This window comes from Gambusia affinis, linkage group LG09 (assembly GCF_019740435.1).
Source record: "Gambusia affinis linkage group LG09, SWU_Gaff_1.0, whole genome shotgun sequence".
NCBI classification, from domain to species: domain Eukaryota; kingdom Metazoa; phylum Chordata; class Actinopteri; order Cyprinodontiformes; family Poeciliidae; genus Gambusia; species Gambusia affinis.
Window position 1 is genome coordinate 6,291,414 of NC_057876.1, and position 23,587 is coordinate 6,315,000.

Sequence of the window (23,587 nt, forward strand, 5' to 3'; positions counted from 1 at the left end):
TAATCATTTCATTGCCTAAAATGCAACTTTCCTTAAGAGGACTTGAAGTGGGTGAAGCTGAAACAGAAAAAGTGTTTTAATCTTAAAAGCAAAATTTATCCACTAATTTTGGCTTAATTACTTCTCTGAATATGTAAATCTTTCAGCAAATGGACTTTTCTAAAAAAAAAAAATAAAATCTGTATGTTCCATTTAATGTTTAATTTATTACTAAATTAGTTGACAATTATTTCAATTATTGATTCAAAACGATTAATCCGATCAATTAATCATTTCAACAATGATTGAAAAAAAAATTCTGTCGCAGCTACTTAAAGTTTACAGGAGGAATCAGAGGTTCCTAAAACCAGGGATCCTCTGCCGTTTCTCAGAGTACCTTCAGGTTCTTGCAGCTCTTCATGAGGTACTTGACGTCATAAATGACCGGGAAGTACAAGCGGAGAATCTCAAAGAAGTCCACCTCCTCCTCAGGCAGGTTGGCGTTAGACAGGATCTTGATCAGGTATCCAAAGTCGTAGCCGCTGCAAAACAAACGAGGGAACGGATGGGAAGCGTTTTAAACAGGAAGCGGTACCGGCGCCAGCATTCGTTTGCCACGCCGGACTCTTGGCTGCGGCGGCTTGAGACGAATCCGGAAGCGCGAGCGGCGGCACCTGTGAAAGGACAGCCACTTGACGCCGTCACACAGCACCACTCCGGAGGTCATCAGCAGCTCCGCGAAGTACAGCGTCTCGATGCCTTCGTCCTCGTGCTTCTTGAACTGAATCCCTGAAGTGGTCAGAAGCTCGATGGAGTCCTGTGCATACATATCTTCTCTAATGAAGAGAGAAACAGAACCGCAGAGTTCTGATCTGAACTACTCAGCTCGGCGCGCACACACACGCACACACACACACACACACACACACACCAGTCAGTGGCTGTCAGGAACACTGATATAAAGTTTGCGTGGGTAAAACACTGCAGCAGCTGAATCTACAAAATGGTGACACCCAGTTGGATTGTGGGATTTTTGTTCTTGTTGCTACTTTGGCCCCGACAGCTGGCCATTCTTCATATTCTGTGCTTAAATATTATAATTATGATTACTGGTGGTATTTTACTGGTATGATTAACTCTATTAAAGTTTTTAATAGAGTTAATTCCACAATCTGTAGTCAGTTAATCACCTTTTAATCAAAAACCATATGTTGGCAAAATGAGCACCATTTCCAATTAAAAAAGCTTCTTGTTTTCTGCTAGATGATTGAATAAACAGACATATGAGCTTAACAACAAAGATATTTATTGTTTTTAATCTGTAATTTAGGTTACATCAGATTGGTGCAAAATGCCATTCAGCTTCCAGGTGTTTCAACCTGTTTGAGCAAATCCTTCTTTAGAAATGTGAACTGTGGACGCTGACATTAGCCTTTAGCTTCAACATGCTATTCCAGGCCTGAATAGCTCTGCTAACAGGCTAACTCTTTTTAGTGCTATTTCGAAACAACAATTGAATTCTCAAGCATCCCCCTAAATCATCTTTTGAAACAAAAAGTTCAGCCCCAGTGAGCCAAGAGAAGTCACTTTGTCGTCCGTTGCTGTTTGGGGATGTTGCTCGCGCATCCGATTTACCGCCGTACCAGAAACACATGAATGCAAAGGTTCCACTGGGAACTTTTGTAGGTAAAATATTTTTGTTTTAATTTAACATTAAAATCTATGTAATTAATTAATTAAAATTGTTGCATTAACATCCCGACTTTAATTGTGATTAATGAATATATATAAAGTCTAGCTTGTATGTTCCAGTACAAGTTGTTATTTCTTAACTTTTTGTGAACTCCGTAAATTTACCCACGCAACACATCAGAAACTGACAGGGCGGTGATCTTACGTGAGGTTGAACTTAAAGTTGAACTGCCACGTTGACGTTCCTGGAGGATATTCTCCCTGCTCGTTCATGAATGTGAGGCCCAGCTGTATTATCTTCAGCAGATCCACGTTGCAGCGCAGCAACTGGTACTGGTAGTCAGCGTTGCTCCTGAACTCCCCGATCGGTCTGGCTACGACGCCCGGAAACTCCGTGTCCTGCAAGAGAGCGAGCCGCTGTTACCCAGTAAGGGGGCTGACGGCGTCTGTAAGACCAGTAGGAAAGAAACAACTACCAGTTTGTTGCTGGTGAGTCAATATCCAAAAATTACAACATGATTAAAAAGTTTAGCTGAGTATTTGATTGCCAAATCAAATAAAACTAAATATTTAATACACAGTAATAAATTGTGTTTATTTCAGTTAAGTTAGATAAATTAATAAAAAATTATTTCTTAGAAAATTTAAATACACATGGAACAGAGTCATATGTTCCATAGTCTCACAGCTGTGGCTAACGCTGTTGCTTGTGTCTCACATTTTTTCCTTCCACTGAACATTCTATGAGTAGTTAATTTGTCCTTGTATTTTTGTAATCAGTATTATATAACATTCGAATTTTAAGAGAAAGTTAATTTTGGGACAACTGTCAATCAAAATTAACACAAACATATGCCAGAAATGTTTCAAATTGTGCGCTTGCATGAATTTAACTTAGCTTGTGACTGAGTGATATGATGAAAAATATTACCACTGCCAACACCATGAGGAAATCGGGTGTTGATACCAGCTCCATTTAGCCCGTATTAATACCTTTTGCATATTTTCACACACATTGTAATGTGATAATGCTGATATTCAATGACTTTGCATACAGCAATTCTGACACAAATTGCTAAATTGAATAATCCCAACTTACCATTGCGATATAGTTGTATTTTCGGATGACCTGTCGGATCCTCTTCAGCTCCTCCTCCAGGTTGTTGGACCAAACCTCACATATTCTTTGGCTGTGATCCACAGTGGCTGCGGGCATAGTGCCACTTCAAGTACAACGCAGAGAACATACAGGCCAGTGATTCAGGGAACTGCTGTTTTGTGGACAACAATGTCATGTTAGGATGAAATTTAGCTGCAGCTTCCTCAGATAACCAAAACTCTCCATTAATAAGACTTTTGGTTTGCAGCAGGAGACCATTTATAACCAGTCCAGTGACTTTTCAACAAGTCACATAAACGCCAGGAAATCTTACAATTTCAGTAATTGTTTCACAGCATATTTCAGCAGAGTGTTAGCATGGCAGGAGCACAGTGGGAGAGCGGCTTGTCAAACGGGACGTGTTCAAACATTAGCTCGGCTCCACAGCTGCTCTCTGACTAGCTAGGTTACCAGTTAGGAGGTTATCCACGCAGAACTGCTGAACACCAGTGGGGAGAGTGGACTGAACACTGTTTATGCTGTTATTAGCCTCCCCAGCTAAACAGCTAGCGTCACAATTTAACAGGAGTGTATGCAAAACATGAAACAAACGAGTTGAAGTCGCAGCGCAGGCACACACCGGGCTCCACTTTGATACAGCAAAGGTGGACGTTGCTTCGGTAACTTACCGTTCCCCTAACCGGGCAGGTGTGTGTTAAAGCGTGTGCTATCTGGAAAATGTTAATGTGTTCTGTGTTATTGTGTCGGGGCTTTTCCGCTAACTTTGAGATACTTAATATTCTGTATCGTTTTGATGTCAACCTACGGCTGCCATCATAGCTGAGCCTCCACAACGTCATCACGTAAAATCGAAACAGGCGTGTAAAGTAGACGACGCTTTACGTTCTCTCTCCCCTCCCAGTGCCCAACTCCAGCAAGTGGCTGGCGATGGGCCGTCCGTCTCTTTTCTAGGATTCGGATCATTTCGATTGATTTGGCCGGCTCTTTCATTTCTCAAACGAATCTTCACTTGATACCTCTTTCAGGTGGTAAAATTTAATAAAGTTTTAATCTTTATTGAGCATACAAGTATATGGGAAGTACCAATACGTGTTAAAATTGATCACATATTTTAGAATTCTTTAAATACAATAAGTAATTCTCATTCTTGATGCTAAAATCAAAGAAAAAAATAGAAACATAAAATTTAAATGATGTACATAGATGGATGGATGGATGGATGGATAAATAGTGTTTAATGGTAACATTAGTATAATTAGGATATATATATATATATATATATATATATATATATATATATATATATATATATATATATATATATATATATATATACACACACACACACACAATGTTTAAACATTTAAACATTGTTGAACTGGTGAAATGAATCATTTTTCATCTTATGTCTTTGAAAGGACATTGATAATTTCCTTTCGGATGACCTGTCGGTTTACTTGTAATTACGTTCAGTATAATTGCATTAACTCCTTTAGCACCAACACACAACAAAGATTGTCTCAAGGCCACTTTGCAAAAACAGTTGGTTCAGTCCAATCACCCAGACAGATTCAAAGTCAATGACACAGTCCAATTTGATCCTACAGTTATTTAGTTTGTACATCACCCTTTAATCCATATTTTTGTAATCCTTGTTTTTGTTTTTCTTTTACTTGATAAATTGTGTGTCATCAGCAAGACACTTTGCAATTCTCAGTGATCTGTGGAGGGTAAGCATATACCTAATAAATAAGCAGTCCAAGAATGGAGCCCTGGAGAACACCATGTGAGATTTTTGCTTGGAAGGCGACTTTCTAATTGCAGAATGAGAGACAGGAAGCACAAACCAAGCAGAGCTCTGCTTTATGTGTTAAAGAAGCACAATTAAGAAGTATAAATCAAAACGTTATACTTAATAAGCATTCTGGATCTCACAAAGTAGACTGTAATTGACTAATATGACATATGTGAGAGGAAACTCTTGTCACTATAAGGAAGTTAATTTCATTTTTTTCCCCACAGATGTGCCCAAACATCTACAAACATCACTGGTTATTCTGAATGTGTGTGATCCTTTAGTTCATATAAACACAGAACCAATAACATACGTATAATGTTCTGTTTATTTCACACGATGTTTCCATACAATTACATTTATAGCAGTTGAAGTTGCTCTTTGCTTACCTGAACAAATAAAACCACTGGTGAAAATCTGTAAAGCTTCTTTTTTTTTAATGAATATAAATATAAATAAATGCAACATTCAACTCGACTCTGATAGTTTTGTTCCACTGACAAAAATAATTAAAGAAAACAAAAAAAAAACAACAGGCATTTGACAAAAAAAATATAACAAAAACAATAGGTCACAGTACAGAAAGATGCTGCCATGCACTGATTTATCATCTCTTGGTTCATTTGCATGTGTAATTGCACAGTAATATATGATTCACACTTAAAAATACAGCAGATTTAAAACAAATAGTTTAATAGTGTCTATAGTAGAAAAAATACTTTGTAAGGTGAATTACTAATCTGAAGGAAGCAATACGTTTGTGTTCACATGCTCCCATCACTTCCTCCACGGTCCTGTAATATCTCTGACATTCATTAAATAACAAATATTCAACAAGACGACTACTGCTCTGCAGGCCAAGCCAGAAGACTCAGATGTAGAACGCACAACAACATTAATGAGAACAATGTGCCACACAAACAACAACGGATGTTTCACGGCATCAACGAAACAGGTTGTTGCCGATTCAGATTCAGGTCGAGTCTCTTCTCGTCCGACTGCGTTTCTGATTTTACGTGGGAGCAAATCGGGTGCAGTTTGTCTCTCCGGTGGACGGATCCCTGCAAACGCGTCATTCATCTGGAGTTTATTCAGATTCTGCCTGGCTCCCACTCTGAACTTTGGTGCATTGAAATTGTATACAGAGAGAAACGTAGTGGTGGTGGTAGAGTCATGCTGCGGGCACGCTTTTCTCTGATGGGAAAAGAAAAACTGAGGGGAAGACAGCTAAGGCTAAAACCTGCGGAGGAGGTTCAACCACCAGCATGACGAAAACCCTGAACATAAAGTAAAAGCATATTTATGAGATCGAATGGCCTAGTCAAAGCCCAGACATAAATTCAGTATTTGCAGGAAGACTTTTGTGGGACGTTTACGTTCACAGACGCTGTTCGTCCAACCTTGGGCTACTTTTCAGAAAAAAGTTCAGCCAAATATTTCAATCTGTAAACAAACAAACAAAAAAAGAAAGACCAAAAAAAAAAAACTTCCACTTTGGTTTATCAAATAAAACCTCGACTGACGTTTGCAGTTGTAATGGGACAAAATGGGAAAAGGTGAAAGGGGCATAAAGACTTTGTAGCTAAAACTTTCTGGACGGTCTACAAACAGGCCTGGACGTTCATATGGCTTCCGTTAGTCTCTGTAAGTCGATCTTAATTATTTCGCCTTCGTGGAAGATCGGATTAGACAGCTTAAAAACATTCAGCGATGGACTTTTCCTTCTCTGTAGGCTACAAAAAAACAGGAATCAGCTACAGCTCCGGGATTGTAGGAAACCAGGCGTTGCCCAGAATCACTGTAAACTAAAGACGAAAGTTGGACGCGCGGCCGTTTGTCGGAGTGGTGTGCTCAAACCCCGGGCCGTTTTCTACGCTTTTGCTCAGGCGGCCGAGTAGACCGCCTCGTCCGATTCCGGGTCCCTGGCGCTGTCCTCGCTGAGGGGGGAGCGGCAGCTCACGTCTGCGATCCCGGACTCCGGGTCGCTGCCGTTGGAGAGGCTGGGGTCCGCCGTCCGGTCGGGATCCTGCGGCGCGAGGATCAGCGGGCCGTCCGCCGCTCCGGGAGTGCTGGCGAGGAGGCCGCCGGTGTAGTCTTGAGGAGTGTTGGCCAGCGCGAGGTTCTCCCCGAGGGCCCGCGCCGTCGAGCTCTGATCAAACACGGCAGCTTTCTGGGCGTCGCTCCACTCCTGTTCCTGCTCCAACTCGGCTATTTTCTGTTGTCAGGGAAACCGTCGTCAAAGCCAGAAACGGTTTGCCGGGACGTTCGTTTCTCGTCGCCCGCCGTCGTACCTGCTTGTGGGAATCCAGCTGCTCCTCCAGCTGCTGCGTCTCCTCTCGGATGAGCCTCAGATAATCCTCCACCGACTGTCGGGGGTGCATCCCGCGGTCAAACCGGTTGTACAGCCCTCTCCAAAATCTACGCCAGGCAAAGAAATTAGTCAATCCAAGTTATTATATTGTTTTCCTTCTGTTACATGTGAAACTTTTTTCTGCCCGAGTGAAATTGGCGCCCCGCAAGTGAAGCTCTTCAAATCAAACAATATTGGTGTTCGAACGTTTGTGCAGGAAGAATTTCGTCACCTTCCTGCAATAATAGCACGAGTCATTTATTGGCAATAGTGATACATTAGACTGTCATTTCAGGAAGGAAATGACAATTTTTTAAAATTTTAACGTTTCCAGAGGTCAACCAGAGTCGCTTACATTTACAAAAAACAAATTTGGCATCAAACCTTTTATTTATTTTATGAAACCTTTATTTTACCAGGATTAAAAAAAAGAAAACAAAAACATTGAGATTAAAAAACCTCTTTTTCAAGGGAGTTTCTGCCCAACAAGGAGCAACAAATACAACACAAGAAATGAAATTGTTAAAAGAAAGAAAGAAAAAAAAACACTCAAGATCTTTGTTTAGATATAAAATAAAAATAAAAATTGCTAAACGTGATGAAGTCGGTCAAAACGTGTTGTGACTTTGCTACGAACCTTTTAGCTGCACAAACAGCCAAATTCACTTTTACCCATTTTCGTTTGATTTTGTCAATGTGCCGGTGGGAGGGGCAGGCTGATCTCTGGTGACGTTTTTTGAAATTTTAAAAATTGGAGCGGCACCAACAAAACAAAATGTGTGCTGCACAGTTGATTCCCATCTCATTTCGTTTGATTTTCCCACTGTGGCCCGGCTGGCCGACGCTCGACGACGTCTGGAAACGTTTATTCACATCTTTAAAATGACGGAAACCTTTGCTGCACAAACGTAGCACAAATGTTTCATTTAAATTGAAGTAGTGGAGAGGGAGGCGCCAACTTCACTTTGGTCCTTTTCCTCCCCTGTGCGCACAGACAGTGTACCTACTTAAAGCAGTAGGGGGCGGTAGAGGGTCGGAGGAGTCCTTGAGACTGGCTGTGGTTCTGTCTGTACAGGGGGTTGATGAACTCTGCGCGGTTCGTCCAAAGGTAACTCCACAAAGAGTGAGTCTTTTCGTGAACACTTTTCATGAACAGCGACAAAGAAAAGACGACATTAGCGCTTGCAGGTTCCTCAGACCAAGTCGTCACCATAAAAAAAACAATATATATATATATATATATATATATATATATATATATATATATATATATATATATATATATATATATATATATATATATATATATATATATATATATATTAAAAAAAGAAAAACACAAAAGTGGAAAAAGCAAATCCCGGCAGAAAGTTTCGAACCTCACCGGAGCTCTCTCCTCTCCCGCTGGTTGTTGCCGATGAAGTTCCCGAACTGGCAGGAGTAGATGTGGCTGTGAACCGTGATCAGGAGATTCTCGTTGTACTCGAAGGCGCAGGGGAACTGCTCCATCAGCTGCCACACGCACTCCAGGAACTGATCGACGATCGGAGACACCTCTTTGGGGTCTCCAGCCAAGTGGTTGCATCTGGAGAGGGAAGAAACTCGGTTATCCCTGAACACACAGCACAGAAATCACCAGTGAGATCTGACACTAGACATCACAAACACATTTTATTTTATTTGAGCTTTTTTTTATTATTATTCTTAGGTTACTGTAACTGTGAAGTTGGAAAAAAATCCCTACAATGTTTGCAAGTAAAAACCTGACAAGCGTGGCATTCACTTGTATTCAGCCACACAAAGTTAAGATTTGTAGAAGTACCGACTAATTCTTGCCACAGATTCTCAACTGAATTCAGGCCTGGACTTTGACTGGGCCATTCAAGCCCCTGATTACGCTTCGATCCAGACTTTTCATGGTAGGTTTAGTTGTTGTGGTCCTGCTGGAAGCTGACGGTCCAACCTCTGTGGATCAGAATCGGTCTGTATTCGGCCGCCTCCGTCTTCCAATAAATCGATCTGCCTCATCATTGTGGTCAAGTGCAGCCGAGATCCAATTACACATTAACTAGGCGACCTCTAAAAGCAGTTGATTGGATTTTAAATTGGGGGTATCAGAGTAAGAACAAAGAATGTTGAAACTCATTGGTTAATCTTCTGTTTAGGAGCCATTTTGAATCGGTGCGAATGATTTTGATTAGAGTCAAACCTTTGAGTGAACTTGTGTCCAAATGAGATCCAGTCTTTTTCAATGAGGACCTACGTGCAGAAAAGAAAGAGACCGAAACCAATAAAAGTTACTTGCTGCATGCCGTGATAATCACCTCCTAACCTCAGAGATGATTTTGCATAAGATGCTTCAAGCACATATGGGTACAGAAATGTTTTTGCATCCGGCACCACCAACCAGAACCGGAATGAAGCTGATCGAATTTAGACAAGAACAATCCATCGTTGGAGGATAAATGAAGAAAGAGATGGCTGAGTGGATTTACCATGAGTCCTTTCAGGGTCCTGTAGTAGGGATCCAGCAGCACGCAGGCCACTGAGCACACCTGGGCGGTGCGGTCCCACCCGTCTGAACAGTGGACCAGGACACTGATGCCTTCTGCAACAGCCTGTGTGCAAAAACAACCAGAGACACACACAGCCGCTTTCATTGCTGACAAAAATATTCCGGTACTCCCGTCTCATCGACTGGTTCTGAAAATCAACCTGATTTTCTTCTACTTTTAGCTCCCTGGATCGTGTGTTATTTACAGAACGCAGAGTTTAACTAATGGAAATGCGTTCCCACATGTGCTAAACCTGCCAGCTCCTCTGGGAGGCGGCGGGGATCCCAAGGCGTTCCCAGAAACACAGCACAACGCACACGTAGACTGCTTGGGCTCGTCCAGTGTTGGTCACGTCAACCGGCTGCACAGCGTACGGGCAAAATCCTCATCTCTAAGTTGTACCACGGAGCAGAAAGCTCACGTCGTTGTTTCTCCCTGCATCCAGTGGGAGGCGCAGGGTTGCTACAATCGACAGCAGCCACACAGGCGCACCCGCTAGCAGGAAACAAACGCACCCAGGACAACGCTCTCATTGTACTGGCTGAGAGGTCGCCAGGCAACGGTACTTTTTGTTTCCAGAGAGAGCAGAAGACGTTGCACAAGCGAGCAGAGAGGTTTGCGAGGGGACATTTGAGCCGAGCAAATGTCCGCAAGTTTTGAGGCGAGAGGAGAACGGTTTGAGAAAGCACAGTGGATATTTGAAAGAGAGAAGAAATTTTGAGAAGAAGCCTTACAGTTTTCTAGAAGGCAGACAGGAAATCCTGCTTTCAGACTGAAAATGTCTACTCTCAAATTATGGCAGAAAATGTCCCCCATGAATAACCCCTGAATAGACCTTACCAGAAAGGCTTAGGAGTGCAATTTAAATTGAATTTAAAAGTGATTTCCTCTTTATACGGTGAAAATTATGCATTCAGGCTCATCATGATTGGTCGTCTATAACTTGGGACAATGCTTCTCAAAAAATTACACCAATAAATTTGAAAGTCTCTTTATTTCTTTAATGTTTGGATATTTGTAGTGAAAATGTATTTAAGGAGTGAGCAGAATTGAGTATGCGTACTACAGCCTTTAAAAAGTAGGAAAATCCTTTCTGCCCAATCACGAAATATCAACCTAGCATTTGAAAGTTTGACATGAGTTTTCCAACTGGACAATGATCAGAGGCACACATCAAAATCTCATGTTGAAATGGATAAAACAAGCAAAGATCAAGCTTCTGGTGTAATCCGAGTCCTGTTGGGAACCAATCGAATTAAATTAAGTCTACCGATTCTCCCAGGAAAAGTAAACAAACGTAATTACACCAAAAAACGGATTCTCATTTTAAAAAATGAAGTCAATGCATCTACTCCACCTCCTCAGTACTTCTGCATACTACGCAGAAACAACCTTCGCAGACCTTGGTGACACAGACAGCAGGGATTAGCCTCCAGACTGACCTTAGCGATGAAGACGCCGGTATCCAGAACAGCTTTGATGTGCTTCAGCCAGCCTGAGCTCTCCAAGCCCTCCAGGAAGTCGGACATGGAGGGAGAACGAAGCTCACACACTGAAAGCACAGCACAGCTGTCTCAGTGGCAGGAAATGCAAAGCAGACCTGATCGCTGGAGTTTATGACACGTCATTCTCTCCCACAGCATGCAATCTGTGCGTAGCTGGTCCCCCCCCCCCCAAGACAAATTTCTCTAATATCACAGTTTAATCTGTAACAAAGTAAATTGTAGCTTCTAGGTCGAACACTCTAGGCTAGATGAACATTAACTGGAGTACAGCTTTCCTAACAGTTTGTAACTTGTGAAGTTATCCAAAACTGCGACTATTGTTTTGGGTTTTTTGTGAACTCAACATTACCATTTTGTCTAGAAGAAAATATGGTACCACTTTAAGCAATACTATGTATTTTTAAGAATAAGTCTGAAAATACTGAGGTTGTAACACTTTATGGACAAAATCTATGACAAATGTTACTTTGCAACGCGACACTGCAAGGATAGGCAGGAATATTCTGTGGATGGATGGATTTTATACTTTATGCAGAATCACAATTTCTTAATATAACAATAATACTATTATTATTTGTATTATTAGCTAAATGTCTAATAATGGCTAATGCACGCAGCAATTGTTTATACACTGCTTGACTAAGTACTAATTAATAACTTATTGACAGTAATTTATACCAAAACATTATAAGTGACATTTCAAAGCGGCCATGAATTGGGCATTAAGTAAATTATCACATGTTGGGGCAAAGCTGAGAGTATATTGAGTGCAGACAGCAGTGGAGGTCAGCAGCACACAGTAAGCTCCTACTCAACATGGCAGCAACGACCCGCTGACTGAACATAAGAAGAAGAAACACAAAGCTGAAAAGGGGTGGAACTAAAACATAAAATCCTATTTTTTTAGACTAGTTTTTCTGCCATCCCCATCTAATGCTGCCCTGGGTAACCACCTCCCCACCCCTCCCATATCCAAAACCGGCCATTTGATGAGGAAGTTGAGTACATTAACAATAAAGAATTGTGTAAAAATCCTACTGACAACATTGCCTCAATTCTCAATCAATATCACACAGGTAACAGAGACTCCTGCTGACGCTGCACCAGTTTGTGTGACAGGAGAGACGCAGGTCGTCGGGTCGACTGAGCCGGTGGCTCGGTGAACGGCCCTCCCCTGGGAAGGTAATCACCGTTAATGGTGCCAGGCTGGGGGGGTCCTGTAAATCTCATTGAAGCGTGCAGTCGTGTAGAGTGCTGCCGTCTCCTGGCATTCGAAGATTTCCCCTTCAGTCCCAGGGGGGCAAAGAGTTATCAAAACTGAGCACAACTCTTAACTCTTCAGACTTGAAATCACATCATTCTCACGCCCTCCGTCTCCCTCCAGGGGGATAACATTAGGAATAGTCCAAAAAAAACCCCTCTGGAATCAAATCCAGATGGATTCAAAGCGGTCCTAGGAGCCAGCGCCCCTGGACGATACCCAGGAACCCTCCTGGGGACTCATTTGAAGCTCGCTGCAGCTCAGTCTGCATGACCACAACTGAATAAAAGCACAGAGGCCTCAGATTCACTCGCTGTGCTTCAGTAAAGGTGAAGAGACAGCGGATTTAAAAAAAAAACGTCTTAAAAATTAGACAACTTTCACTACACAAGCTGAAACTACAAATACAATGCAGTGGAAAAATATTTTCACTTCCTTACTTTGAATCCCCAGAACCAGAACCAAACATGAAGAAGCAACATTCAGTTTTTACGTTCCACAAATCTGGAACAAACTTCCAGAAAACTGCAAAACAGCCGAAACACTGAGTTCCTTTAAATCTCGACTGAAAACCGACCTGGTTGAAATTACTTTTGATTCGTTTTTTTTTTCCCCTCCTAAAAAATGTGCTGGTCTTATGTCAGGTGTGAAAAAAAAAATAATAAAAAAATCAAGCACTTTTGTTTCATTGATCAAGAGAATATCTGCCCAAAACTGTTGATGTAGTTTGAATGGTTTTTTTCCAGTTCATGACTGAAATCATGATTTAAAATCCCCCTTTTTGTACTCAGTCAGGTTTTTTTTAACATAAACATTTTTGTTTCTGCATCTGAAGCGTGAACTCATCCGAAGAGAGCGCAGTAATTTCACCTTCCAGCATTTTCTGCTGGCTGTTCCTCATGACGTGGATGTTCTCGATCCCCATGAACTGGAACTTTATGTTGGAGTAGTTGTCTTCGTTCTCGTAGCCTTTTCCTGCCGCCCGGTTCGCGATCGCGTTCAACTGAAGAGACAACACACACACACACACATCAACGCCAGTTCATTTCAGCCTCCAGGTTACAGGAAACCTTAGCAACGTTAGCTGCTACCACAGCTAGCGCACAACCAGGAAGTCTTGAGGACATGCAGCTGTTAAAAACAAACAGCTGAGCACGTGTTACTGCCAAGCGGCTCGCTTTTCCACAAAGGGCTCACCTTGGGCCTGGTGTCCACCACATACATGAAGTCGCTGCGGGGATTGGACCTCAAGATGGCCTCCAGCATCTGCTCGTCCTCCAGGCAGCGAGCGCTGAAACCCGACAGGGGCTGGCTGCTGCGGCAGATGGCAGCCTGGGAGGGATTTAACACGGACTGTTTTAGATTTCTAAAAGAGCTGCATGATATTAGACAAACACCGGGTGGTGATTTTATTGTTTACCATTGGGATCAGAGGAGGGTAGAGTGGCCAAAATTTGCACTTACTTAAGAGTAGGTCAACATATTTTTACTCAGATAAAAGTAAAAAGCAGCCGTCCAAGAAATTACTTAAAAGAAAAGAAACCAATAAGTAAAATGACCCGTTAAGTACTGAGCATCTGATCAGCAAAGATGGTAAAATGATTGAGAAAAATAGAAAGTTATGTGGATATGATTGTATTTTATACAGGTACATAGTCTAAACTAGTATTTTAAATACCAAAATTAAAATAATTAATATAAATAACTACAAGTACAAAGTAACAAAAATCAGGCAAGAGAATAATTTTCCAAATCAGTTTCTTTCAATATGAAAACTTGAGAAACTTTAACTAAAACAGGTCTGTGTCTGAATAAGTTTTGGCTAAAACCAACTTGTTCTTCATTCAGTGAAGTTACTCACAGTGGGTTACTAAAGGAAGAATCCTTCATAAGAAAATTACTCAAGTAAAAGTCCTAAAACTGCATTTTTTCCCCACAACGTTAATCAAATAAAAGTACAATAACTAGTTCCTACTTTCTTACTATTCTCTTTCTTTTCCATTGTTTTACTTTCACAACTCTTTCTACTTTGGACTCACAGAGTCTCTCCGTTTCTCACATCTCCATTTAAAAGCCACGAAGGATCTGAGCTGAACATGATCCAGAATGTAGCAAACACACACACCCCGCTCCCCTCCAGCTCACCCTGGGAATCTGACCCCGCAATGCTGCTCGACAAAAATCAGCATTTGGGAAAATATATTTTCCGAGAGATAAATTTGTAAAAAAGAAAGGCCAAGTTGCAGCCGTGCTGGAACGTCGCTTTGTGGAGCTGTGTCACACAGATGTGTTGTGGCATTGAGAAGGTAAGTGTCAGAGCTAACTAATCAAATTCACGGTGCATATATTTCTGCAGAATTGGTTAGTGCAAAAAAAGTTAATCTACAACTGATCAACCCTCCCATGAAGAAATGCTTTCTTACTGCATTTTAGGCTACAGTATATTTATGTAAAAACAGAAAGTTCATTGTGCATTTGCATCCTTTAATGTATTTTTTTAAAGATTGTACATGGAAAGACTTCAGAGGTTGAAAGAAAAATCTTCAGAATCTGGCGATTTTTTTTTTTTTATGTGATTAGTCGATAAATCGCCAGAATAATCGATTTCTAAAATAATCAATGGCTGCAGCCCGCAGTCAGTCGTCTCTCTCTCTCGTTTGATGCACACAACAACTGTTCTTTTGATTTATTTTTTTTTTGTTTTTAAGCAAAATTTGTTCCCACTTTGAGCTCCACATCTTCAGTCTTGCCTAGCAGATTGTGAAAAGTTTTGGCTGCGAGGCAGAAGAGAAGCCGCCACCGAGCAAACAGACCCAATATCCATCATCATTGTTCAAGAAACTGGCCCAAGAACACGAACATTTCCACCTAAACGTCGCCTCTTATCTTGATGATTTGTGATTTAAAAACAAACCATAAAAAAAAAAAAATAATTAATTGTTTGGGAAGGAGAAACTGACGGAAATTGCGATCGTTGTTGCAATCCTCCCACCGGAAGCTGATGCTAAAATAGAAAATGAGACACGCAGTCGACTTACATGGTTTTCTTTGGAGTAATAGGACAGGGCGGGGAATCGGCCTCGGCTTCTGAACTTGGAGCTGCCCACCAGCACCGGGGCCGCGGCGGAGTCGGGTACAAACAGCTCGGCGGGGTAAGTGTCGCTCACCTTTAAGAAAATAGATTTAAAGAAAAGAAAAAACACAAATTCAATAGGGAAACAATCACCATGTTACATGTGACGGCTGTGGCCTAAAACTTATTATTTTGCAGCACCTTCTTCAAAAGGTTGTGGTCAAAGCTGCACTTTTTTTCCAGCTTTATTTTTGCCATAACGGCGTCTTAGGAAAAAAAAAGTTCAAATTGCTGCACATAATCTTCCCAAAAGAGACAGAATTTCAACATAGTTAACATTTAAAATGTAAGTAAATCGTGCAAGAACCTTCTTGAAGTGGCACTGTTAAAAGGGACAGCGCTGTGTGTTTCAGCCTTCAGCTGTTATAAAAATGTAATGTGTATCAAATACGACTGAAAAGAAATTTTACATTGTAATTTAAATTGGACCTCTGTCCCTTTAAGAAACTCTGGCTCCATTTCTAAAACTCCGCCTTCAGGAAAGAATCGCAACGTTGCTCCTCTGTCAACCCTTTCATGTTCTTTACGAGAGTTGCGCTGTGGGGAAGCTCATGTAACGAGCAGCAGTGAGGCGTTTGCTAATAGCTGCTGACTAGTCTGAAGGAGCCCAGTGGGGGAGTCGCCTTACGGGAAACTTGGAAACTGCAGCTCTGAGGAGGAGCTACGCCCTCGGTCCCCGCCAGGCGTTTTGCACAGCTACATGGTTGCCATGGAGATTAAGTGACTTCTCAAACATGCATGAAAGAATCAAAGCAACGCTCCGGGTACGATTCGGATTAAGAAATAACGTTACATCATGACACAAAGCCGCAAAAAAATTAAAAATAAATTGATTTCACCTAACGCTGCCCCCTTTATTAAGTCATGTCCTGATCTCAACCTCCTGCAGGGATCAGGATTAAATCTGTCCACTCCGAGGTCGGCTCCTTGACCTTATAGTGTTGGTTGACCGGGGAGAGTTTCCACTGGGCGTTTGGGAGTCCCATTCGGCTGAAGTCGGCCTGGAGGTCAACGAAGGCCCACTCCCGCCGCCTCTCCTCATCGTCGACGTTGGGCTTGTAGGAGAAGCAGTACAGTTCTTCGTAGCGCTCTGAAAGGCCCGGCGCAGAGGAAAACCGGGAGTTAGATTGCAAAGATGTTCAAGCAACTTTAGCTACTTCTATATATTTGTTTTTTTGTTGTTTTTTTTTGTCAATTAAGAACCAAATGCTTCAGAATGTCTTTGTTTGGATTTTACGTGATGCGTCGACACAGTTTAGTGAAATTCATCACAAAGAATCTCAAGCTCATTCAGAGAATGTGGAGAGGGTCTGTGAACAACAGTTGAAGTCTTGCCACACATTCTGGATTGAATTTAGGTGCGGGCTTTGACTAGGCCTTCTGCATACATGTGTATGCTTTGACCTAAACCAGAGGTCTATCACCTGAGGTTCCAAGAGGCTCTCTGGACCGTCCACAACGGCTAGTAAACAATGATAAACAACTAACTAGTACTTTTAATACAGATATATTAAGAAGTGTAAGGTTTTGTGATTAATTGTGCCTTATAATGAATTAGAAAATATTTTTCTTATCTTTAAGTTGAAACACTAAATGCATCTCTCCCATTTTTATTTTTTTTTTTACAAAATTTCACATTTTTTCAAAACCTAAAAAAAAAAAAAGAAAGAAGGAAATAAAGCAATGGTTCTATAAAAATGACAACATTCCTTTTGTAGGTAATTAACTCTTTGGTTCTGGTTTTGTTTGGCTGGACTGAGGGTGAAAACGACTCTTTGGATGATACAGGTTGCAGACTCCAGGTCTGAACCGTTCCATCCTCTGGCTCCGTTTTTAGGTTTGTTAAGTTACGGTTTAAGTAAAACCATAACTTAAGCTCTTCTGTGAGCTTCTAGCTGCGATTAAAATCAACAGGGAAGTGGAAGAGTTAAAATAAGAAACTTTGAACAGCAGCAATGTCAACTTTGGTAGAAGAAAAACGCAAAATAAAACAGGCTCATGATCGATAAACCACTCAAATTAGTTGAAAAGAGGAAACCCGTGGCTTTAAACAGGATCAACGTTGTCATGGTTTAAAAGGTAAGTTGCCATTGGCTTATCAGCCAAAGGCTTTGAGGAACTGATCCAGTTCTGTGGGTTTTCATCAGATTCTGGTTTTGCGAGTAAAGTGGAAAATCCCATGTTAGTGTTATCTGATCATCACGCCCTCTTCTGGAAAAGGTCTTCCTCATATTGACTGTTTTTCTTTCTTTCTTCTTCCTTTTTTGTAATCTAGTTGTACTGGCAGCTTTTTATTTTTTTACTTTTAATTGAACAGATTAAACTAGCGCTCTGTTTTGTGACTGTCCAAGAATTTCTCACGTAAAACAAGATCCTACATCTTACTGAAGAGTTTCTACCGAGATATTTGTACTAGAAAATAAATGGAAATACCCAGTTAGATTGGGATGGTTTGTGCTCTGGTTTGTGCTCTGAAGTCATGTTTTGTTATTTATTTGACGTTATATCTGGAATCCCTAATTACTCTCTATTTTTAAATGTTGGCCATTTAAAAATAACAGTTGGTTATTATTTATTTTATGTTGCCTGTTATACTCCCAATTTCGCTCATTAGGTTGTTGTGATAACCAAATTAGAGTGTTTTTTTGTTTTTTTAAATGGCTGCCCAAGTTTATTAAGCTATTAGTGTGTTTAAGAGTTCTGTACTGCTGCAGTCATCTAATAAAGGAGTAATTCAACACATTTATGTCTGTGTTTAAAAAAACAAAAACATTTTACGTCAGTGCAGCAATGTTTGACTGTATCGGATCGGAATCGGACGATACTAGGCCTCAAATATCGGTATCGGAAGTGAAAAAAGATGAATCCCTAAATATTAATGTTGGATATCTGCCCAAATGTTCTTCTCAGTGTGTCCTTTACTATATGCATTATAAAAAGTGAGTGTATGAATACTTTCCCCAGCCGGATACTAGTTCTAAAGAACGGGTAGAGAGGAGAGTCTGAGCCTTCAGAGCTCACCGGGCTGGGAGAGCCGCTGCAAGGACAGGTGGACGTCCTGACAGTCCTGCTCTCTAGGAATGCTGAAGTGAAGAATCTGGAAGTTCTTGCAGTGGATCAGCAGAGGACACCCCGAGGCGCTGGCCGCCTGTCTGTCCACGCTGCACACCAAAGTGTGGAGCACCTGAGGAAAGCACACGGAGCCCACACGAACACAGAAAAACAGCGACACGTTATTTCTGCCCCGTGTTGGAGGGAAACGGGGGGTTTGAGTGCGCCAATAAAGAGTTACCCATGTTTCACTGCGGCCTCCCGCCTCGCTCTCCACGAAGATGCTGTGGGTGGCCGTCAGGTAGAGGGTGCCCACCCTGCTCCTTCTGGGAGACACTCTGTCCAGCAGCCGGACATTCTCCACCTGCAGGGGGGGCGACACGGATACATCAGACACACTCTGCCAGCAGCACACACACGCCCTTTACGTCCAGCATGTGTGTGTTTGTTTAATCAGATGTATAATCCACAATCTGTCTGTGTTTGTCAGTCTGACGCTTTTCTGCTAATGCGGAAATACAAGCGAAGCTAATCACTGCATCCGGAAGATCCGCGGTTACCTTCGGTAGTCGGATGTGCTCCATCAGCGGCTGAGCGGGTCCGGTCCAATCACTGGCTCCGGTCCAATCACTGGCTCCGGTCCAATCACTGGCTCCGCAGCATGGGTTCCGAACACCATTTATTACGGTTAAAGAAGCGGCTCCGCGAAACTCTCAGGTAAAACCAGCCATATTATTTCTATTGTCTGGCTGCAGTCAGCCGCTGGGTCCTAAAGCCCGTCACTTCAAGACGTTTAAAGGGACAGCTCTATTTTTATTTTTACCTGAGGTTATGATCTATGGAAGCTTGTTGCTGCCACTCTGGTCAAAAATAAATAAATAATCTCATTATTTTTGAGATACTATCTCAAAATATTTTCATTATTTTGAGATACTATATTATATTGAAATAGTATCTCAAAATAATGAGATTTTTTTTTTTTTACCAGAATGGTGGAAACAGGCTTCCATAATAATCTTTAGCATTTCTCACTAGAGATTGCAATAACACTTCTGTTGTAAAAATAAATAAATAAATAAATGTCATATTTATAAAAAGATATTAGACCTCCATGCCACTCTGATCCAGCAATTCACACAGAAGAACTTACATTGTCCAACTGACATTTGTGTAATAAAAGTTTATCTTGTATTAGCTTTACAACATATTTTAATTGTCTTAAAAACACAAAAAAAGGGAAAGCATCCTCGTAATTAAAAAATAAGTTAAATTATTTAAGTATATTACCTTTTTTGTGCTCGGTCTTTAAAATTCACCAGTTTCCCTTTTTGAATGGAGTCGAAATAAATGAACTTGATCATATTCTGATTTACTGAGATGCACCTGCACGTTTCCTTAGCCTGCTTTTCTTTTTGACGTCCTCTTTTGTTGTACAAATGGGTTTATTCAAAGTTGTTCCAGAACAAATTAAAGACCCAAAAGTTATTTTGTCATGCAGGCCACTGAAAGCAAATAAAAAAATAAAAAATTCACAGACAAGTGCGACCTGCTGCAGCTGAATGAAAGGTGTCCCGTTGTGAACGCTGCGATCGGGACTCGGATGTCGATGTGAAAGCTTTTGTTTTTTTCCGTTGAAATCCTCTACGGTCAGGATGTAAATATTACACATATCGCTTTAGACGACAACAGCTCACCTAAGAGCAATGTTTGACGAACAGCATGAGTTCTTTTAGGAAAGCAGTGCAAAAAATATTAACGTTGTTGCGTGTGGACCTCGGTCCAGTCAATAAATAAAAGCACAAACAACACCCGCGTTGTCAGGTGAGCCAAATGGAAACTGGTTTCATGTCAGAGCACATGGGTGAAGTTTGTCTTTCTTATTGAGGATTCTTAGTTTCAACCAAGCGGTGCTGCTGCAGACATTGTGACATGTCATAGCAGGATGAGCAGAGTTGGGCTAAAAAACAAGTTCATTCCAGTGAGGGGTTGGAGTTGGAGCCAGCTGGCTGTCTGACAACACTCACAGGGAACGGTTCTCAGATACAAACCATCAACAAGGAGACTGTCTCCTGCTGTCTTTTTTATTTATTTGTTTATTTTTTACAAAGAAAATGCAACCAAATTTAAAAAAAAGAAATGTGTCTATTACCTCAGTAGAAGAGCCATCTCTGTAAATGTTAAGGTACAAGGGAAGTTTATTTAGCTAGAAATAATTCACGCAGCAGGCAATCCAAAGTACTGCACACAAAATCAAAAAAAGGAAGAAGAAAAACAAAAAGATTTAAAATGTGTTATAATCTTAAATCTCACGCTTCAAGAAGTCATCGGTGTGGCACAATGTTGCCGTCACTCACCAAGTTAGCAACCTTCCCCAGACGACAAACCCCCGGGAAGTGAAATCACCCGTCAGACTGGACGTGTCATAATTCCAGAATGATTGTTTTTATATTTATTCTTGTCTTGTGGTTGAGTTTTTCTTCTCCTTTCATTTCTCCTGTCTTACCTGCAAATTCTCCTGCTGCTTATCGTCTGGTGGCTTCCACGTGTGATTGACTCATCTGTTCGGTGATGAACCGATGTGTTTTACTTTATGGTCGGAGAGCCAAAAGAAACTCTACGACTTGGGGATCTTGCATTCATTGAGTCAACCACGATGTTGATGGGAAGCTATCTAAGAGCTACGGCCTGAACAGAATTAGGTAATCAACGGGTCGATGATGCCAAAGACGGCGGCAAAATCTACCAAAGTAGCTGCAAAAAATGAAATGAATCAATGAGCTTCATCTGTTCTGTCAAAGATCTGATTGAGCCTGATTGAAAATGTAAATAAAGGTACCCCAACGTCAATGATTTGGAACGATGGTGTAAAGACGAATGGGACAAGTTTTCTCCACAATGACGTGAGACACTCATAAAGTAAGTCAGAAATGGCTACTACAACTTCCAGAATGTGTTTCTGTAAGCTACCGAATCACTGGATGGTAATTCACATGCTACTCTTTGCCTATTTTGGCTTCAGTTGTGTTTTGATAATCAATGTTTCTGTGCACCTTAGATTAGACTGAAATTGTTTTAGGACATGGTAAAAACCAGACATGTTTGATGGTTCCCTCGTACAGCAAAACACACTTGAATGAACGCCTGCTTTCTTTTCCCATGACCGTAAATGATCAGCAAGCACGCAATAGGGAGAAATATTTCTTTTAAAAAAGCATTTATGCAACAGGAAAATTTTAAATGCATCCAAAGATTGGAGGTGCCAAGACATCTAAAACTCTAATCTGACGGCTGCGTTTACACAACAAAGTGCCGAGCCCCCTGGCTCTGGGTATAAATTTTGAGGATTGCTCAAGGGATTGTCACAATGTTGAATAGAGAGTGAAGATTTTCTGGAGAGGTTTCCAAGTGCAAACACAGATTGGTACCATGTGGCCAAAAGGTTGAAGCGTGCATCCAGGTTCAAACTCAATGCGTAGCGCGAGCTCTGTAAACATTGTCAGCATAGTTTTGGTAAGTGCTACAATATTTGTGAGCCATAACTGACTGAGGTATGGGTGGAGGACAGAATCTGAACTGCAAGATGTCATGGACCGAGTCCAAGTTCCCCCACCTAGTGACTGCACCCTCTGCGCCTCACTCCTGCAGACCTTCCCTCTGTGTGCCTCAGTGTGCCTCAGTGTCCCACCAAATGTCGTCGCCCTTCCTGTTTGACTGGTTGGGTCGTGTCCCACTACCCACATCAGTGTATACATCTGGTCTACATTGTGTAATAATGATTTCCATTGCCTAGTTTAGCAAGTTTCTCATTCCTTTATGAACAATTAGATTATAATTTTTTTTTTTTGCTTTTGTTTTTAGCAGCCACATTGGGTTTAAACATACACCAGACTCAGCACTGAAGGGGAAAGCTGTGACGACGCATTTCCATCATGGATGACTACGGATCAAAATATGGTGATGCCACATGCTATAGGAAGCACGTAATTGTAACCACGTGTAAGAAATGCCTAGTTAGTGGTAACGAGCTATCAATGTGTCTTTATTCTGCCTGAGTCTTCTCATTTTTAGAGCTTTCAGAAGATTGATATTCTACTCGACTTCATCGCCACAGACGACTTGTAGGAGATTATTGGCTAAATGATGAGATTCAATACAGCGTTTTTGCAATGTAGCAACAAAAAATTCTCGACGGAAAAGGGCGTGACCAGCCCGTTGCTGCAGCTCATCCAAGGATTATAAAGGAATAAGGTCTTTTAGGTTTGATTTATGGTTTACTGTGTTTGTACCTCAAATCAAGAATAATGCCACTAACTGATTGACTGTAGAGGATTTTGGTTTTTCACGAGGGCTGCCTGGGCTGGGTTTAGCCTCCAGAAGAAACATTTTGAGCAATTGTCCGATGTAAGCTGCAACTGGAAGAGGGTTCTTCGCATTAAATGCATCGACTGAGAACGCGGAAGACAATAAAGGCAGTCAGACTGGATTTGTGTCTTAATTTACATTCTCTCCCAGTGTGTGCTCATGCAAAATGAACCAGAGAAACCCCCCTACCCTCGTCCCCTGTGAGCATTTATTAGTGGAGAGTTAATTTTTGAGAGTAAGTGCATCCCGAGGGGCTTGAACATTGAGTCAACTTTAGGTCAAGATACTTGGACATGACAATAACATTTTAAAGGATTTATTAACTGCTCCCACATATATTAAAGTACTAAATTACACTTCTTGGTTTCCATTATGTTTTTTTATGAGATAAAACTTAATAAACGACTCACATTACAACAAATGAAACTATAAATTTGTTATTTTTGGACAACAGCCATCAGTTGTTGTTTTTCTTTTTACTCCCTTTCTATTTGAATCACAGAATAAATAACCACCATGCACACATTTTAAAGTTGTTCTCTCTGTAAGAGCGACCCAGATAGACAGGAGAAATCACTTGTCTGTAGAATCCACAAATAATGCTACATCCTTGTACTTAATAAAAATAGTATTAAAGTCAACCTAAGTACTGGCTTAGTCTCCAAGCTACATGGCCCAGACTGTTCTTGAGCTGTAATATAAAAAGGCTTTAGGATAATGCATCTAAACCTGCCGTAATGCTGACCTCCTAGAACAAACGTCCAAATTATATTTGTAGGTTACT

General features: G+C 41.2%; 2 protein-coding genes across 5 annotated transcripts in view; both read right to left on the bottom strand.

Moving 5' to 3' along the window:
- The window catches only part of cnot7 (CCR4-NOT transcription complex, subunit 7), a 17,518-nt gene extending 13,877 nt beyond the window's left edge, over positions 1–3,641 (bottom strand). For 2 of the 4 annotated variants that reach the window (XR_006371740.1, XM_044127487.1), the window contains exons 1-5: positions 3,460–3,641; positions 2,771–2,894; positions 1,877–2,070; positions 654–815; positions 377–521 (exon numbers count right to left, since the gene is read on the bottom strand). Coding sequence is in view for 3 of the 4 variants with exons in the window: in XM_044127487.1 (XP_043983422.1) it covers positions 377–521; positions 654–815; positions 1,877–2,070; positions 2,771–2,887 (618 nt within the window). In the remaining variant the exon portion in view is untranslated. Of the gene's footprint in view, positions 1–376; positions 522–653; positions 816–1,876; positions 2,071–2,770; positions 2,916–3,459 lie in introns of those variants that run through there. The other 2 variants (XM_044127489.1, XM_044127488.1) reach the window with 2 other exon arrangements.
- A 1,255-nt stretch (positions 3,642–4,896) lies between these two features.
- mtmr7a (myotubularin related protein 7a) lies at positions 4,897–19,210 on the bottom strand. The gene is made up of 14 exons (XM_044127491.1): positions 19,002–19,210; positions 18,683–18,805; positions 18,412–18,574; positions 16,323–16,480; positions 15,296–15,424; positions 13,455–13,589; positions 13,128–13,260; positions 10,934–11,043; positions 9,432–9,554; positions 9,146–9,195; positions 8,321–8,521; positions 7,944–8,078; positions 6,878–7,004; positions 4,897–6,801 (listed from the first exon to the last, which is right to left on the bottom strand). The coding sequence occupies exons 1-14, from the start codon at positions 19,023–19,025 to the stop codon at positions 6,469–6,471; spliced, it is 1,944 nt and encodes a 647-aa protein (XP_043983426.1). The 5' UTR covers positions 19,026–19,210; the 3' UTR covers positions 4,897–6,468.
- Between the last annotated feature and the right edge of the window lie 4,377 nt (positions 19,211–23,587).